General features: G+C 44.0%; 1 protein-coding gene across 4 annotated transcripts in view; it reads left to right on the plus strand.

Annotated features, from left to right (window-relative positions):
• Nucleotides 1–1,998: 1,998 nt before the first annotated feature.
• Nucleotides 1,999–18,094, plus strand: part of NUP153 (nucleoporin 153) — a 45,005-nt gene continuing 28,909 nt past the window's right edge. For all 4 annotated transcript variants that reach the window (XM_027898429.1, XM_027898431.1, XM_027898430.1 and 1 more), the window contains exon 1: nt 1,999–2,124. In XM_027898429.1, coding sequence (XP_027754230.1) covers nt 2,026–2,124 — 99 coding nt within the window. In that variant the 5' untranslated portion in view covers nt 1,999–2,025. The remainder of the gene's footprint in view (nt 2,125–18,094) is intronic.

The raw sequence follows: 18,094 nt of genomic DNA on the forward strand, positions 1-18,094 counted from the left end.
TAATGAAAACAGGACTGAGAAGTTGAGGAGTTAAGTCAGATAGGAGAGCTGGGAAGGTATGATGAGGTTAAAAAAAGTATGAAACAGAGCTTGGGCAGCACAGAATTCCCCAGTAATATTTCTTCTAAAAGCTGTTCCTCCTCTGCTGTTGCTGCTGGTTTATATTTCTGCAGGCCTTCAGAATTGCCCTTGCTGGTTTGAGACCCCCCGTAATTCTCCCCACCACTCCCAGTTCAGCATTCTTTCTTGAGGTGTGTAGTGGAACAAATGTTTTTATTTTTTGGTGGGTGTATGTGGTACATCACAGCTCTCCACAGTTAAGTACTTGGGCCTCACGCTATGTTAGTCAATTTTTAGTACGTTTGGGTTTTTGTTTTCTTTTTAAGGGTGAGCATTTTTATTGACTTGTATGTAGGGAAGGTGCTCTTGATTTTCTGCTCTGCTCCGTGATTCCCAAGACAGGTGAATGCTAAAAATAAGATGCAGAGCCATAGATTTTTCTCAGCTGTAGTTTCAGTTGAATTAAAAAAAACAAAAACCAACACAAAGCCAAAACAAAACACTTTTTTACATATTTAAACTCTGTAATAGGAATGCACTCTTCCTCATGTTTTGAGGAGGACAAAGCTATGTCGAAGCATTTCCCCCCTACCTGCTCCCGACCTGACAAAAACGGGCGACGACAAACCTGCACCATCACAGTTCCCATTGCTGACACAGACGCAATGGATATCGGCATCCCGGGGGAATACCGCAACCCCCTGGTGCCGTTTTTCCTGCCGCGTTCCCCATGCTGCCCTTCGCCGGCTCCTCAGCAGGAACAAGGGAATATCTGCCCCACCGCCGTCCCTCGGGGCAAGCAGACGGCGGGCAGGTTGTATTCCCGAGGCGGGAATAGTGTCTGGGCCGCCAGAGCATTCAAGTATCCGAAGAGTGGGTGCCAAGAGGACGGATCCGGGCTACTCGTGGTGGTGCCCAGCAATAGGACGACAGGCAGTGGGCAGAAACTGATGCACAGGAAGTTCCACCCGAACATGAGGAAGAACTTCTTTACTGTGCGGGTGACCGCGAGTGGAACAGACTGCCCAGAGAGAATATGGAGACCCCCCCGCTGGGGATATTCAAGAAGTGTCTGAATGCAATCCTGTGCCATGTGCTCTGGGACGACCCTGCTAGAGCAGGGAGGTTGGACCAGATGATCCACCACGGTCTCTTCCAACCTACCCCATTCCCTGTGAAGCGCCGTGGGAAGAAGGGAGAAGGTGGAGGAGCCACAAGCGCCGCCGCCGCCTCCGGGGCTCACCCTGGCACAAACCTTCGCTCCCAGCCTTCGAGTGGTCCCTGAGCCGCGCCCGGGAGCGGACCTTCCCTTCCCTCCACCGCGTCCCTCTGCGGGTGGCGGCAGAGCCCAGCGCGGGATTTTCCCGCGCAGCCTGCCCGGCCCGGCCCGGCCCCTCCCTCCTTCCCGCTCTCCCGGGAGCGGGGCCGGCGCGCGCGGGGGCTGCCGGGCCCTCCCGGCGCCGCCGAAGTGACGCGCCCGCGCGGGCTAGTGACGCGCGTGCACGGCCCGGGGCGGCCGCGGTGTGGTTGGTCGGCGGGAGGCCGGGCCGTGGGGGAGTTGCTGCGGCGGCGGCGGCGGCGGCTCGGGCCGCGGGCGGGCGGGCGGGCGGGCAGGCGGGTGGGCAGCGCAGGGGTCCCCGCCGCCGGGCGGGAGCGCGCGAGCGAGGAGCGGCAGGAGCGCCGAGGGGCGGGAGAGCGGGAGAAGGGGAGAGGCGCGCGAGCGCGCGCGCGGGGAGGGGCGGGGCGCAGGCCGCCGAGGAGCCCCCCGCGCGCGCGCGCCAGAGGCCGCGCGCGGCGCGTGGCGGGCGGGAGCGGCGCGGGGGGAGCGAGGCCGGGCCGGGCCGGGCGCGTCCCCGCGGGGCCCGTGACGGTGACAGCGCGGCCGGGCCGCGGCGGGGCTGCGCGGCCGCACCTCCACCACCAGGAGCAGGAGGAGGAGGCCGCCGGCGGCGGCCGGATCGCATCATGGCCTCGGGTGGCAGCGGCGGCGGCGGCGGCAAGATCCGGATCCGGCGGCACCACCTGGGAGCCGGGAAGCCACCCTACACGAGGGGCAAACAGCAGGTGAGGCCGCGGGTCAGCCCGGTGAACCCCTTTCCCTGCACCCGCTCCTCTCCCCTGGCTCCCCCTCAGCGGCGGGAGGAGGCGCCCCGGAGGCCCGGCCCGGCCCGGCCCGGCGGAGCCACCTCTTCCCTGCCCCCCCCCCCGCCCTCCACAGGGCCCCACGTGCGCCGCTGCGGGCCGGCATTTCCCGGTGGAGCGGCCCGCGGGGAGGGAGGAGGGAAGGGTTTCCCGCCGGGGCCGCGGGGATTGTGGGATTTCCGGGCGCTCGCCCCGCTCCGGCCCCGCCGGCCCGCGAGGGGCTCCTCGCCTCCCCTTTGTCTCCCGCCTGTCCCCGCTCGGCAGGAGCGAAGGCGGGAGGAGGAGGTGGCGGCTGGGAAGGGGTAGGTGCGCATTCTCTCGCCTGGCGAATGGAGCGGGCTGGCTCCCGCTCTGCGGGATGCTCGTTTTGTCTCCGGGCTGCCCGGCTAAATCCTGGTTAAATTGGTTTAAATTGCGTTACCAAGTGTAGTTACTCTTCAGATTTAACTACATCGCTTCCAGTGTTTGCTTTTTTGGCGAATTCCATATTGTGGATGATTCTGTGAGGGTGCTGGGTAGCTAGGCATCTTCCATTGTTTTCTTTTTTTTTTTTTTTTTTTTTTTTTTTTTTTTTTTTTTTTTTTTTTTTTTTTTTTTTTTTTTTTTTTTTTTTTTTTTTTTTTTTTTTTTTTTTTTTTTTTTTTGTAGGGTTCTGCCTGCAGAACCTTTAGGTCTGCATTTAGTCGTTTTTTCGGTGTCTTGCCTGTGCTTAAATGTGCAGTGCAACTGAAATGTAAACCTAAATCATAAGGCATTTTTTCCTCCTTTGTATTGTAGGACAGAGTTAGATGGATTAAAAAAACCCCAGTGTTTGTAAATTGTGATACAAAGATCCTGCACCATCCAGAGTGATACAGGGGGAAGAAGCAAAGATCCTTCCCATCTGCTGTTTGCCAAGAAATTTCAAGATGCCCAGAGACAGTGCTCTGGAAATGCCTTCCACGTGTATTTATGAACCTGAGATTGACTGTTCAGCCAAAACGCTTACACGATTAAATCGGTAACATAAGATAGGGGATTGAATATTATATACAAAATTGAGGGAGTGTTATGCACGAGTTGTTGTCAATTAGTTTTTATTATTTGGAAACTCCTGTAGTCAGTCTTTCCTATAGTGAACTGATCAGCAGTGTCCTTGTAAAGCTGGCAAGGGGATGCTTCATCCAAAGAATCGCTGTACTTACAGAGGAAATGTTGAAAGTTCCTATGTAAACGACATAAGGATAACATTTAAATTGCAATATATTGTATGTGTTGATTCTATGTAAATAGCTGGTAAACCTCATGCATAAATTTAAAATAATTGAGGTAGATGGTTTCCTGACTCTTCTATTGTTTGTTGTCTCTGTGTGTTTTCCAGTAGGTTTATTTAAACAATGTGCCAAAGCAAACACGTGCTTGGGGATATCTCTGGGATTCTGCCCAGAGAATGGGTGCTGCAAATCGAATACACAGACCAAATTAACAAGTAATATATTTGGGGAAATATGTTAAATAGGAAAACCAGTAGGTGTCAGATATGTGCATTTGTTACAACTGATAGCTTTTTTAACCCTGTGCAGGTTGCTAACTTGCATTACATAAAAAGATGAGCTCTAGGTAGATAACTGACTTATACTGAAATTAATTGAAGTGCTTGTATTTTCAGTACAACATGCACTCTGCAGAAGTATTCTGTGGTTTGGTGTTGTCTCTCAGTAATAAGTTTGGGAAGACATGAAAGTGCTCAGTGCAGTTTTGATATGAGGTTATACCCCTGATTCTGAACACCTGCTCCCCTAATTATTATCAGTAAAGTAAGTTCATAGAAATACTTTATTAGAGCTTTTCTAGATGCTTGCAGTCAAGACTGCAGTCCTGAAAACTCTGTCTCATCAAACTCTGAAAGTGCCTAAGCACTGTACGCTAAAAGCTTTAAAGTTCCTACGATATCTAGTTTTTTTTCCACTTGAATGAGAGGTGAGTAGCACGATGCCAGGCTTACAATTGTAAGCCTGGTGTCATGTTTTTTTGGCATCTTGTTATGCTTTCTTGATGTTGTTACTTTGCTGTAGTCTTTGCTGCTCAGTCAGGTGAGAATTCTCCAGTCATGTCCAACATGTGCTGCAGAGTCAGTCTTCTGTTAAGTGCAGCAATGGCTTTAGAAGACTGTTGGAAGAGGAGATGCTGCTGCTTTTCAAAGATGCTTAGCTAAAGCATTTGTTCTCAATGTGGTAGACCCTGCTTCAGTTTCTTTTTTTGCCTGGAGGCATCAACCTACATCTTCCACTTTCCGGGCAAATATCCCAGTCGTCAAGCTGTGTGTTGTCTTCAGTTCTTCTGACTGAAACTGTGTGATGATCCAGAAAAAGAATTTGTGATTCACTGAGCCAGGAAGAGGATGTATAAGATATTGCCTTCCAAGACATACATGATCCTTTATTTCAGAGATTATTTTATATGTTCGTGGAATAAGCATGCAAAGTGTAGCATTTCCTGCCCTTTTCAGTGCCTGACAGACAGCCATGCTTCATTATATTTGCATGTATGTTGTTTTAAGTCTAGAGCATTTTTTAAAACCAGCCTCAAATAGGCGAGGTGAACAGGTGATGCCTGGTAGATGTGACTTGCAGCTTATGTATTCTCCTGGAAGATGGAGATGTGGGTGCAGATCCCCCCACAAGTGAAGGAACTAAATCTCGTTGTTTTCCTTCCTTAGCTACCACCCTACCTTATAAGAAGTGCACTGTCAGCAACTGTATTACTAAACCAACAACAAAAAAGTAGCAGCACTGCTAAGTAAAGATGGTATTGATTCATCTACCATGAATATCTGTGCTGTGGGAATCACATCTCAGAAAGAAAAGAGCCTTTTGTATCATCGTATAGGGTGTTCTTGGAGTAGAATTGCAGAGTTCCATTGACTGTGGTCTCCTAGTGGCAAAATGTTGACAGCTCCACGCTGAGTGCATTGACTAGGTTACTCCACGCTTAGCATGCTACCTGGTTACTTAGCCATCTCATGCTAAAATATCCAGCCTCCTCCTCCTGCACTGTTTAAGAAGCTTAGGCACTTGAGTTAAAATTATGACTGCTTTTAGAGCTAAGCACATGCAGGCAAGGGAGCTCTTGTGTCCGGAATCTGGGTTTCATCTTCCGGATGTGGCCCCAGTGTTTCTAAATGCTGATTTGTCCTGGTCATTTAGGTAAACCGATGATTGGAATTACTAGTGCGGATGTGTAAATGGGAGGAATGTTTACACTGTGGACTTATTAAGCTTCTAGAATAGTAACTGTGTGTTTCTATTGTCAATTTTATGTTTAATTTTATGCTTTTGTATGTGCACCTATGTGCACAGGTTTACCTTGGAATAGGGCCATTCTCATCGAGGTAATATAGATTTCAAAGATTTTAAATGTGTCTTATGGGAGAAGAGACTAAAATAACTTTTTTTGGTAATCTTTTTTATTAAATAATTAACCATTGAAAGTGTCAGAGAACTTTGATTCTCCTGGGCTTTTAAACTCATACAAGGAAATTTAAGTATGAGAAAAAACCAGTTACCTGGAAAGTGTTTAACCTTCCCATAAACTTGTATGTATAAGCGTAAAACTTCATCCTAGAGCTGTTTTATATCAGAGATAGTACTTGTAGACTAAAACTTCTGCTAGGGTTCAAAAAGTTTTTGTTTTTCTTACGTGTGTACGTGCCAGTGCATATTTATAAAGTAGATGTGCTACACTGATAGTACAAGAAAATACAAAGATGTTTTCCTTGATGAAACCAGCTTAAGTTTCTGCATGTTTGTAATTGGTCTTGTGCTGATTAGTTAGGGCATTACCTGACAAAGGGGAGGAGAAGGCCACTGAAAGTCACTTTCACTGGTCCTGAAAGCCCCTCTAGATTGCTGAGTTTCACAGTCATTTGAGTCATCCTGTAAGGTTCTTTCTAGAAGGAATAGCTACAGGATCAGGAACTTTAAGTATGTTTAAATGGAGCAGTAACTAAATCAGGGCATGTCACCTGCTGTTGTAGGTAGGCCTTGCTAGGCAGCAGGCAAGTGGGATTTCATAGATTTTTTCATAAATTTTATTATGCCAAGTTTATTTTGTGAGGAAATTTGGATGATGTTAAAGAGTTCTTAGAGTATCATATTAAGTAATGTTTCATAAACCTTGGACAGGAAAATATTAATTAAAAAAATCTTTATTAAGAATTTCCATGGGGACCTACACGAGTACAGTTGTATTGGTTTAACTCTATCAACAGGATTGCAGCTTGAAACATGCTTAGGTATTTGTATTTGTATGTAAAACTCTGCTTGGTTTGGTTTAGTAGCAGACCAGCACATGGTGCTAGAACAAATAGATTGGAAGAAATGTTTAATGTGTATTTAAAGATTTGTTTTTAAAGGATGGGCTAATAGTCAGCATCAAAGGTTTTGTCTCTGCCCCAGCAATATCAAATCGTATTAGCAAAACAAATGTTTAAATTTGATATTTGGCTTTCTGCTGCTGCCATAAACAAAAATGTATCCTAATTGGGAAGAACTTGTAAAACTGAGATACTGACAGTTTTCTCTCATTTAGGCTAACAGTACTGTCAGTGGTACAACAAATTTTAGATGATGATTATTATAGCATTTTATCAATATTCTGGGTTTGTCTTGCAAAGTGTTGTCGTGATAATCTTGGAGGCTGTGAAGTATTGGGGAAGAATATTAGTGGGCACTATCTTAGGAGGGAAAAAAAGCAGATGAAATAATTGACTGTGTTAGCTGGGACGCTGCAAATTGTCTTTGGTTGCTGGCAGCACATCACTTCCTCTGAGTTATTTATTCCTCCAGTCAGTAATTAGAACCAGTTCTCGCTCCCCTGCCGCAAACAAGCTGAGCTGCTGTTGATTCTAAGGGCTGCAGGAGGACAGAGTTCAAAATCTCTTTTGCGTGCCCAAAAATGTTTGAGCAGAAGTATTTCACATTGGTGCAGATGGTGGGCTACCATACCATTGTGTAACGAATTCATAACACAGGGAGATGACTGGCTCAGTGGACATGGGACGAGTGGTGGATGTTAGTTGGATGTTTACCTGGACTTTAGCAATGCCCACAACATGGTCTCCCATGTGATGATTCCTGTCATCCATATGGACTTGTCGGGTGTACCATAAAATGATTGGAAAATCAGCGGGACCGTTGACCTCATAGGGTTGTGATCAGCAGTACAAAGTTCCAGTGGGAGCCAATTGCTAATAAAGGCTGTCAGGGATTGATATTGAGACTGATGCTGTTATATGTCTTTATTAAAACCTGGGATGAAGGAATGGTATGAATCCTCGAGGTTCCCAGATAGTACCAAACCTGTGGGAACTTCAGCCCTGTTGTACGATGAAGGTTAGGGATCTTGGCAGAAACAGGCTGTCAGGAACCTCATGCATTTTAGTAAAGGTAGATGTTAAGTTCTTCATCTGGGATGAAACAACCCCACCTACCTGCTGGACAGCAAGTTCAACCTGAGTCATCAGCATGCCCTTGAGGTAAAGAAGGCCAACTGCATACTGGGAGGTATTAGTAAAAGCATGGGGAGGATGTTCAGGGAGTTATTTTTTTCCCCAGTGTTCAGCACTTCTGGGACTGCATCTGGACTGTTGTGTTCAACTTTGGCCTTTCCAATTAAAAAAAAAAAAAAAAAGTCAACATACTGGAGTGGGTCTGGTTGAGGACCACCAAAATAACTAGGGCAGCAAAGGCCCATGGCTGAGAGCACTGGGTGTGTTCAGTTTAAGAGCAACAAACACCTAATGAGACTATAGAGAAGGTGTAGGAAGGCCCTTCTGGAAGGTTCATGTCAGTAGAAAAAGAGACAGCAGACACAAGATGCAAAAATGGAAATTCCGATTTCATATTGGGAAAAATCTTGTAACTATGAGGGAAACCAACATGTTGGAAGAACTGCCTAGAGAAGTCCCTGTCCCTGAAGGTGCTCAAGGCCCAGGTGGACACGGCTGTGTATGACCTGCTGTTCTTAGCCCTTCTCTGAGCAGGAGGTTGCAGCAGGTGACCTCTGGACTGCCGTGCAGCCCCTGTGCATATGTGGTTCTGTCAAAGCTGCAGTTGGACCACAGAGCACACACAGGAGTGGTTTCAGCGTAAATGTTTCTGTTCCTCTCGCTTGGTAATCCTTTTGTTGGTCTGTTCTCTAATTCTGTCTTCAAGGTTGTGCTGCTTTTTGAGGGAGGAAATAATGCCTCCATCCCACTGTTGCAGTTTTTCTAGAATATGTTGCAAGCTTGCCCTCAAGAAGAGAATAACTAAGGGACTTTTTTCTAGGGTTGCTGTTTTACAGACCAATTTTTGAAAATACCTTCTGGGTTTTAGTGGTTGGTCATATGATGCTTTTCCATTTTTTTGCTATTAAGTTGTAAATACTCTGGGTTGTTTGCTTTTTATTGTTCTGTGTAATCAATTCAGTATTTATTGTGTCAGTTTTTTACATCTACGGTATATTGAATAGTGGTATTTATACTGTCATGAGAGAAGGGGAAAATGTTCCTCAATATCCTTGTGTGTGCTACTAAGAAAGTATAATGAAAAACCTCTTCTGTGTTTTTTGTAACATGCAATAATATAAGTCCTCAATGCTGCAGATTTTTTATTACTTGTTAGGGTATTGAATGACTATCTATGCAGTTTCACTAACAACTGCCCTAAATGTAGACATATTTCTTGTTTTCCCTTGTTCAAATCTCTTGTGCCAAGTATATTCCCTTCTTAACACTACATTTTAAATTCTATTTTATTTTGCCACTTGAAAGCATTGCTTTGTCCTTAATGCCTGAACACTACAAGTCTTACTGCCTGTTAAAACTTTTTTAATTGGAGGTACAGGATGCCATTCAGAGGGGCCCAGACAAGCTCAAGTGGGCCCATGAGAACCTCGTGAGGTTCAGCAAGACCATGTTCAAGGTGCTGCAGCTGACTTGGAACAACCCCCCTATCAGTGCAGGCTGGGGGATGAATGGATTGAGAGCAGCATGGCCAAGAAGGACTTGTGCAAGCTGATGGATGAGAGGCTGGACGTGAGCCAACAGTGTGTACTTCCAGCAAACCAGTTGTGTCCTGGGCTGCATCGAAAGAAAAGTGGCCAGCAGGTTAAGGGAGGTGATTTTGCCCCTCTACTTTGCTCTGGTGAGACCCCACCTGTACTACTGTGTCCAGCTCTGGGGTCCTCAGCACGGGAAGGACATTAGCCTGTTAAGAGTGAGTCCAAAGAAGGGGCATGAGAATTATCAGGGGGCTGGAGCACCTCTCCTGTGGAGACAGGCTGAGAGAGTCGGGGCTGTTCAGCCTGTAGAAGAGAAGGCTCTGGGGAGACCTTACTGTCACCTTTCAGTACCTAAAGGGGACTCACAAGAAAGATAGGGACAGACTCTTTAGAGGGACTGTTTAGCGGAACAAGGGGTAACAGTTTTAAACTGAAGGAAGGTCAATTTAGATTAGATGTAAGGAAGATGTTTTTTGCAAAGAGGGTGATGATAGTTCGGAACAGGTTGCCCAGAGAGGTGGTTGATGCTCTGTCCCTGGAAACATTCTAGCTCAGGTTGCATGGAGCTCTGAGCAACCTGATCTAGTTGAAGATGTCCCTGCTCATTGCAGAGGGGTTGGACTAGGTGACCTCTAAAGGTCCCTTCCAACCCAAACTATTCCATGAATCTATACATGTTGCACATAAGTACAGGGACTTTGGGAGTGTTTGGCTTAGTTGTGACTATAGTGTTTTTTCAGCTAAACAGAAGTTCAGCGTAACATTCACATCTGCTGGGATGAAAAGTGTGCGCTAACACACAGACACCAACGTGCGCCGAGTCCTACAGTTGTGGTTAAGCACAAGTGAACTTCACAAATACTTGTACCAGTTGAAAATTTTCCTTCTCCTTGCTGAGGCTGTTTATTATTGTCTCTGTAGCTCTGCTCTTGTAAAGGGTTGTGTGAGTGTCCTGGGGAGCTGGCTGACTTTGCAGTTAGTTATGAATGTATTTTGAATCAAACTTTTTTCAAGCAGATGTGTCTCACAACTCCTTCCCTTATTAGAGCTCAAGCTCTGGTGACCTGCAGGACAGAAGTAAAACAAGCAAAGAGTTAAACTGTTCAACTGATGTCTTCTTTGAGACTGGATTAGAGGTCTAGTGAGGCACTGAAATATGTAACAAAATATTAAATTGATGAGGAAAAACTGTACCAGTATGTACAAGACTGTAATATTTGTACAAGACTGCATTTGTAGTTAAAGTCATCCTGAGCTAAGCAGATGAAAACGAGATTTAAACTAGTTTGAATGTAACTGTGTTAGGGAATTAGTGTGGTGCAACTAAATAAACATTCAATTGAGTTATAACAGTGCACATGTTCTGATGTCAGCCCTTGGTATTTGTTAATTAACTTACTTTACAGAGTTGTAGAATACGTACAGATTTGTAGATGCCATTACTTTCAGTCACTACAAAAGTAATCTCTATGTGCAGTGGCAATTTTTCATGTTGCTGGTAAGAGAACAATGTTTGGAGATACTAGTTAAATGTTTGTGAGATGTTCTTGGTTCTGTCAGTTGAGGTGTGATGAAAAAATATGTCCAGAAAGACACTGCTGCCCCTTAAAACTGAAGATTACTGCCCTGCAGCAGAGGTGAGGCTACCTGGACTTTTCAGTTTCAGGATATTACCTTAAAATGTCAAAAAAATATAACAGTACCCACTGCTGCTGCAGCTAAAGCGGCTGTGTCCAAAAGTCATTGTTTTGGCTTCTCTTAGACACCAGTTCTTTCTTTTAAAAATCTGGTCAGGCAGTGAATGCACCAGGGTTAAATGTGTCCTCTTTAAAGTAATTGCAGGTTCTACTAGTTTAGATGAGTTGTGTGTATGCTACACAATGTCTGTGTATGACACTTAAAAAGTAGGAAAGCTTTGATCTTTGGTAAAATACCAAATTATCACCAGGAATAACTAAATGTGATTGATTGGTTGCTTCCTTTTAACTTACAGATTCAAAATTGTGAATAAGTTAACATTAAATGTGCGACAGGGTTGGCTGAACATCTTGCAAAAAGATTAGCTTGTGATGTTGTCAACTCAGTTTGTAGATCACCATGGACAGAAAAGATACTTGAGACAGAGCATAAGAATACTAACACTGCATTTTATTTAACAAATTAATTCTAGTCCTCCTCTTCGAAGATTGTGTTTTACTTTGCAGAACCACTCCAAAGTGTCAGAAATGAGATTTTGTAGTCCTTGATCAGCGTTTTACTGTTGTTTCAGGAGTTATTGGAGAATTTGGACTGTCTTTTTGTATTACATATACAGTGTGTCCTCACTGCTCTGTGCCATAGATTGGCCTGGGATATCATGTTTTTTTGTGAGTGCTCTTTGGCAAAGTGGCATTGAAAATGTTTAATGTGGGAATCTAGTATATTATAGAAGGTAGCAGATTTGTAGTGTGGGGTGTGATGCATTGACAGCCCATGTGTGCATAAACTTCTCTACTGTAAAGGCAGGAAAGATGAAGAGCTTGCCATTTTCTCTTAGCAGTTATGTTTGGTGATGTTGAAATACTGTAATGAATTAGATCTTACTACATAGAGAGTACCTATAAATAAGACAAACAATTTTATGTCTAAACAGTGTATTTAAATCCTAAATATAAAATGTATGTTTTACATTGCTAAATCTGATACTTGTACTAATGGCCTTTTAAAGACCATCTGGTGCTATGGGAAATGTATTTCTTGATCATTCTGATTTTGAAAACTTTAAACTTCTTGTCTATGTGGTTATGTCAGAAATAAAGAAAAATCATCAGCTTAGATTATAGGATTCCCTTATAGGAAAAGAAAGATAACCTGAGCAGCATTTAAATTAATGTAGTTCTACATGCTGTCTATGAAACTTGGCTTCAGCCACACTGTGGCAGCTAAGTTGTGGCAACCTTTCAATTAAAAAGTATTAACTACTTAGAGTTCCTTCGTAGATTGAGAAAGAAAGAATTTTAAAACTGCGTGTAAAGTTGTAAGTAAAGGCTTTTTTGATGCTGATAGATTTCCATCTCAAAGCCTAACACTGAATGTAATTTACAGCTCCCATTGCTGATCACTGCCAAGGCTTAACTAGAGCCTAATGTAGCGCTTCCTAAAAGGAAAGAAGAAAGGTGCCTTGTACTTCATGCTCCCTTTTGTAATGTTGTCACTGTGTCAGCTGAAGGTGTGGACAAAACTTGAGATAAAACCATTCAGTGTCACAAGGATTTAACCTAGTGGGCTAGGCACCAATTTATCTATCAGAGCACACACTGGTGTTTTGCACTCAGTTCAGCTGATAATGATATGTACAGATGTGTGAACAGTGTGAGTTTCCCTGCAATGTTTATTCTAAAGCTAATTAGACTAAGGAAAATAAGGTTCACTTCCAGCAAGGAGAAGGAAAGTCACTGGCATCTGGTAACGTAATCCCTTCTTCATGACTTTTAGAAAGAAATCTGAACTAGTCCACTTGCCTTAAATAAAATTGTTGTTTTTCAAATGTTACATAATTAATGTCATTCCTGAAACATACTGTTCATATTAAGTCATAAGTTTTATTGTCTTTTTTTTAAATGAAATATCAAACTGCTGTCCTACATCCAAATTGAAACCACTCCCTAAATCACAAAAGCAGAGTTAGTATAAGCCAGTCTAAGTCTGCTGTTGCAAGATACAGTCACGTCACATTTCCATTTCTGTTCCTGCTTTTGCATGATCACCCATGCAGCCGCATGGTAAGCTGCACCAGCGACCTGACACCCCTGAGGGGTAGTCCGTACCGTCACAGTCTATAGACAGATTTTTGGCTGGATCTCTTCATTAGAGCACTGATGCAGTTTGTCACTTGGTTGCATATATGTGCTCGTGGCAGCACAAGGGAAGGGTGAGTTGAAAAGGAGAAAGGGACAGTGTCTTTAATGGCAGCATGGACACAGGATGGTTAAAAGAAGGGAGAAGTTTTGTTTCGTGTTCCTCTGGTCCTGGCTGTCTGATCCTACTGTCTCTCGGGCCAGTTCTGGTGCACTGAGCCAGTTTAACTCATTAGCCCAGAAGAGAAACATGTACTTTTTTGCCAGATTAATGAATTCAGCTAGTACGGAGAGCAGCCTGCTGTGTGCCAGAGCTGGCATGAGGTAACTTTGGGGGATGGAGAGGACATGAAAATTCTTTACTGGTAGTTGTAAGTGGTTAGATTAGTCTGCTGTGTCTCAGTGAACTTTGCCATTAGGGGCAGGTTTTCTTTTTCAGGACGTACTGATTCATATGTTTTAATAACTTGAATTTTGAAATGGGAAGCAAAGCAGTCTCTGAGAGGCAAAATCTTGATGCATTTCAGAGGTGTTCATGCAGTGAAGTGAAAATTAGCTCTTTTATCTGCTTGTGTATTTTGCATCTCTGACAAATTCCTGTAAGTTTATGATTGTTACATAATTTATATATAATTTTTTTCATACTTAAACCTCTTGGACTGAAATCAACTCAGTTATTAAAATGGATGTTTTTGAGTAATGCATCATTGCTGAATACTCCTGCCAGCACTTTCCCCACCCTATACTATGTGAAAGACCCTTACAAGCTAGAAAAACTGTCCTATTCTGTAAATATTTTTGGCCAAGACATAGCCTACTTTTAAGTTTGGAAATCAAAATCGTGACCGTAAACTACTGATTTTTCTTTTTTTATATAAATCCTTTGAAGAAATGGTATTTTAAAATAATAAATTATGACATCTGTTTATTTACTGGTGTTTCTGTCTACATATCTTTTACTTAGTGTTGCAGCCAGCATCAGTTTATGAAAGGCAAGTCCTGCTTGACTAACCTGATCTCATTCTGTGACAAAGTGACCCACTTGGTGGATGAGGGAAAGGCTGTGGATTTTTTTATGTCCTCTACCTAGACTTCAGTAAAGCCTTTGACACCGTTTCCCACAGCATTCTCCTGGAGAGAATTCACCTGGCTTCCCATGGTGTGAACAGAAGCAGTCTTTGCTGGGTGAAAAACTGGCTGGATGGCCGGGCCCGGAGAGTGGTGGTGAATGGAGTCACATCCAGCTGGTGGAGTGATCACCAGTGGTGTTCCCCACGGTTCAGTACTGGGAACAGTCCTTTTTAACATCTTCATCGATTACATGGACAGGGGAATTAAGTGCACCCTAAGCAAGCTTGCAGATGACACCTGGTTGGGTGGGAGTGTTGATCAGCTGGAGGGCAGGAATGGTCTACAGAGGGATCTGGAAAGGGTGGATTGATGGGCCAAGATGAACTGCATGAGGTTCAGTAAGGGGAAGTGAAGTGCTGAGACCTGCACTTGGGTTGCAGTAACCCCATGTAACACTGCAGGTGTGGGACAGAGTGGCTGGAAAGACACCCGGCAGAAAAGGGCCTGGTTGACAGCTGGCTGAGCATGAGCCAGCGGTGTGCCCAGGGAACCTGGCCTGTATCAGCAATACTGTGGCCAGCAGGAGCAGGACAAGGATCATGCCCCTGCGCTCAGCACTGGTGAGGCTGCACCTCAAGTCCTGTATTGAGTTTTGGGCCCTTCACTGTAGGTGATTTGCTGGAGCATGTCCAGAGAAGGGCAATAAATCTGGCACTTGAGGACATGTTTAATGGCAAACATGATGATAGTACTGGGTTAACACTTGGACTTGATAATATTAAAGGTGTTTTCCAACCTCTCTGATTCTATGAAAACAGGGCTTTGGACCTCCCGAAGGAGGATTTGGGTCTTCAAGACAAGGCTTTGGACTCTCACCTTTTGGAGCTGAGAAGGAGTATTTGAACCATGAATTGGGTTTTGTGCCATCAAAGGATGCTTCAATACCACAAAATAAGGCTTTGCCCCCTAGAAATGAGTCTCTGGAAGTTTGGAGGAAGGCTTTCAGCCCACTAGATTGAAGTCTGAGTCCTGAAGAGGAGGCTTTGGTCCCTAACATGGAGGCTTTGAAAGCTAGAGTTTGAGCCTGAAAATGTGCCTTTGGACTCTATATAAGAAGACTTTGAACTCTGCAAACGAGGCTTTGAACCTTCCAAATGAGACTTGAGGCCTTCAGAGTAACATTCTAGGCCCTTCAGATGAGTCCTGAGACCTTAAGAGCAGGGTCTGAACTTAGAAATGAGAGTTTGTGCCCGAACAAGGAGGGTTTGGACTCTTGGGTAGCAGTTGGACACAATGATCCAAGAGGTCTTTTCCATCTGCAGTGGTTCAGTGATTCCATGATGTCAAGGCAATGTGACTTGAAGTAACTGTTACTGTAGTTACTGTTGCTATGATGTTTGTATACATAGACTTGAATACTGATTTAGCAGAGCTGCAGACGCTTCAGATAATGCACTGATTTTGAAAAAGTGTTGTAAAAATATATTCACAAGCTACTGTGTCCTTCCAGTGGATTTTCGTTTTGTTCAGCTTTCGTGCTGATATTTTTTAGGATGAGTATGAGTTTGTTTGAGGTGAATAGACAGCAGTGGGTAGTGACAGTAGCTCAGACTTCTGAAATCAACCAGCTAAGGAGTAAACAGTGTTCACTGGCTAAAGTGCTGCTCCACACAGTCAGGATTGTCTCATTACATCTTCTGCTCTTTCGTGATATTAGTTTGGTACCTCTGGGGCCTGTAGAAATTAGGATTTTTGAGCGTTAAAGCTATGTGCCAACACTGCTTCCTCTGCTCCCCATTTTTGGTTGGGTACTAGAAAAGTTTTTGTGCAGTAGCACATTCAGAGTAGCCATAGTGAATGAAGTTGTTCAGGAAGGGTCTGGTGCATAATCGTGGCTTGAGGAGATTGGGATCTGAGCGGTTTGCTCAGATTTTGCTGGAGGAGTAAGTCTACTAGACTTGTCTTTTGCTATGCCTTTTGTATTTCATCTCAGAAGATCTATTTGCATCAGTGAGGTGTGTAGTATCCTTGTCAGCCTTCTAGAAGGATTAATGATTCCTGTGTGGGGAGATGGTAGTGCCAGGGAACCTGGGCTGGAGAAAAGGCAGAGCTGATGGCACAGGAGCAGTGGAGAGGAAGTGCTCTGCTGCTGGCAAGGTGGGTTTGTGTTACGTGTGCAGGCAGAGGGAAAGGGTTTTCAATCACGTGTGCTAAAATCGAAGATTAAGAATATCACAAGTTAGGGTGAGATTAGAATGCCAGCTTTAAAGAGAGTGTAAGGCATGATCCTTTGCGGAAATGTCCTGGCAAGAATAAGGAGGTGTGCATGTTCCGAAGTGTAGTTGGTCAGCGGTGTGTTAACTGTCTGACTTGGTCAGGAATCCAAACACAGTGCTTAATTGATTGGCTTTCAGCTCTGATAGGCAGGTAGGATAGTTTTTTTCCTTTTTTCCTTTTTTTTTTTTTGTCTGTGTGTATGTGAATAGGCATACCTGGGGTGTGTGGCTTACTTTATGGGGGGAAGGTGTTTGTTTTAGCAGGATCTGCATTTGATGGTGGCTTGTTCATAATGCCTGCATAACTCTTTCCCAGTGCCTTCAATCACTATGTTTTGCAGACAGAAAACAGAGGTGCATTTCCATGTATTCTGCTTTCTCTTGCTTTGTCACGAAGCCAGCATTATTCTGGAGCATAAAACTGTGCTGCATCTTCCACTGTGCCTAAGCCAGATGGAACAGGCCATTAGTACTTGCCACAGTACGGCTGTGCTGAGGGAGTTCCAGCTTCTGGTTTGGTTTGGGAAGTTATCCTGTGTTACCCAGCTTGAAGTGCTGGTGATGTGGAGAACACTGGCAAGGCTGCCCTTTGCGAGAAAGGGTCAAACCAGTCTGGTTTTAGATAGGGATGGTAAAATATTACCTTGGTTAATTATTAGTCTAGCTAGATTCTCCAGTTACTCATTGGGATTACTAATGGTTGGGCGTTTACTCTTCTGGATGCCTATGACTTCTTTCATCCTGAGTCTCAGGTAGCTTTCAGTCCTGGGAGGATTTTCTTCAGCAAGAGAATGATACAGGCCTGTTTTATGTTTTTATTCTCTTGATGGAGAAACTCTTTAGCAATAGGAATATAGCACTTCTTAGCTTTTTGGAAAGAGCATCGCCTTGGATGCAGTTTGTGTCCTGACCATTTGGTTATTTTGGAAATTTTTGACTCCTCTGAGTTCCTGGTATGCTTTTATTCATATAGCAGCAAAATACCCCCCAAAAAGGGGGACAGTGTGTCATAAGGAAAGGTGAAAATGAGGGGCTGGGGAGAGAGTAGGGACTACCTCTTTGCTGATACCTTGCACTGAACTGCTCGTGAGTTCTGATATTGCAGGCAGTTAATAGTTTTTTGTTGTTGGGAAGCTGACTTAGTATTTATGTAGAGTAGTATCAACACCCTGAGTGTGGCATACTAGCCTGTATCTTAGTCTGATAATTGTGATGGATGTGTTTATTATGCTCTATTCTATCTGACTTGAGCTGTCTCGATGTTTATTCTGTCTTTTTGTGCAAGTGCAAGATCAAATTACTTATCATAATGAAAAATGTCAAATTAAGATGACTTTCTTTCTGTGAAAAGGCTTTTATTTTCTACCTTCCCTTTATCCTCTTTCTCTGCCCTCCCCTTAACTCCAGATTGAAGAGTGTCTAATTTGTTTATAACTCCTGTAAGTAACCATATATGAAGGACTTGAATGAGGAATATGGGCTTCTTTTTTCGTTTGTGTGCTGTTTTTTTAGGAAAGTTAAAGACGGCAGAGTTCTTGTTTCAGAGTTGTTTACTAGGCTAATTAGTCTAGTTTTTTACTAGACTAATTACTAGACTAGTATATGTTCAGATAATTTTTAGATAATTTAGTTGCCTAAACCCAGAAGAAAACCAAAGTAGCTTGCCAGAGCCTTTGATACATGTAT

Source organism: Empidonax traillii, unplaced genomic scaffold (assembly GCF_003031625.1).
Source record: "Empidonax traillii isolate 1590-97213 ecotype Southwest subspecies unplaced genomic scaffold, ASM303162v1 scaffold597:size822913, whole genome shotgun sequence".
Classification (NCBI taxonomy): Eukaryota; Metazoa; Chordata; class Aves; order Passeriformes; family Tyrannidae; genus Empidonax; species Empidonax traillii.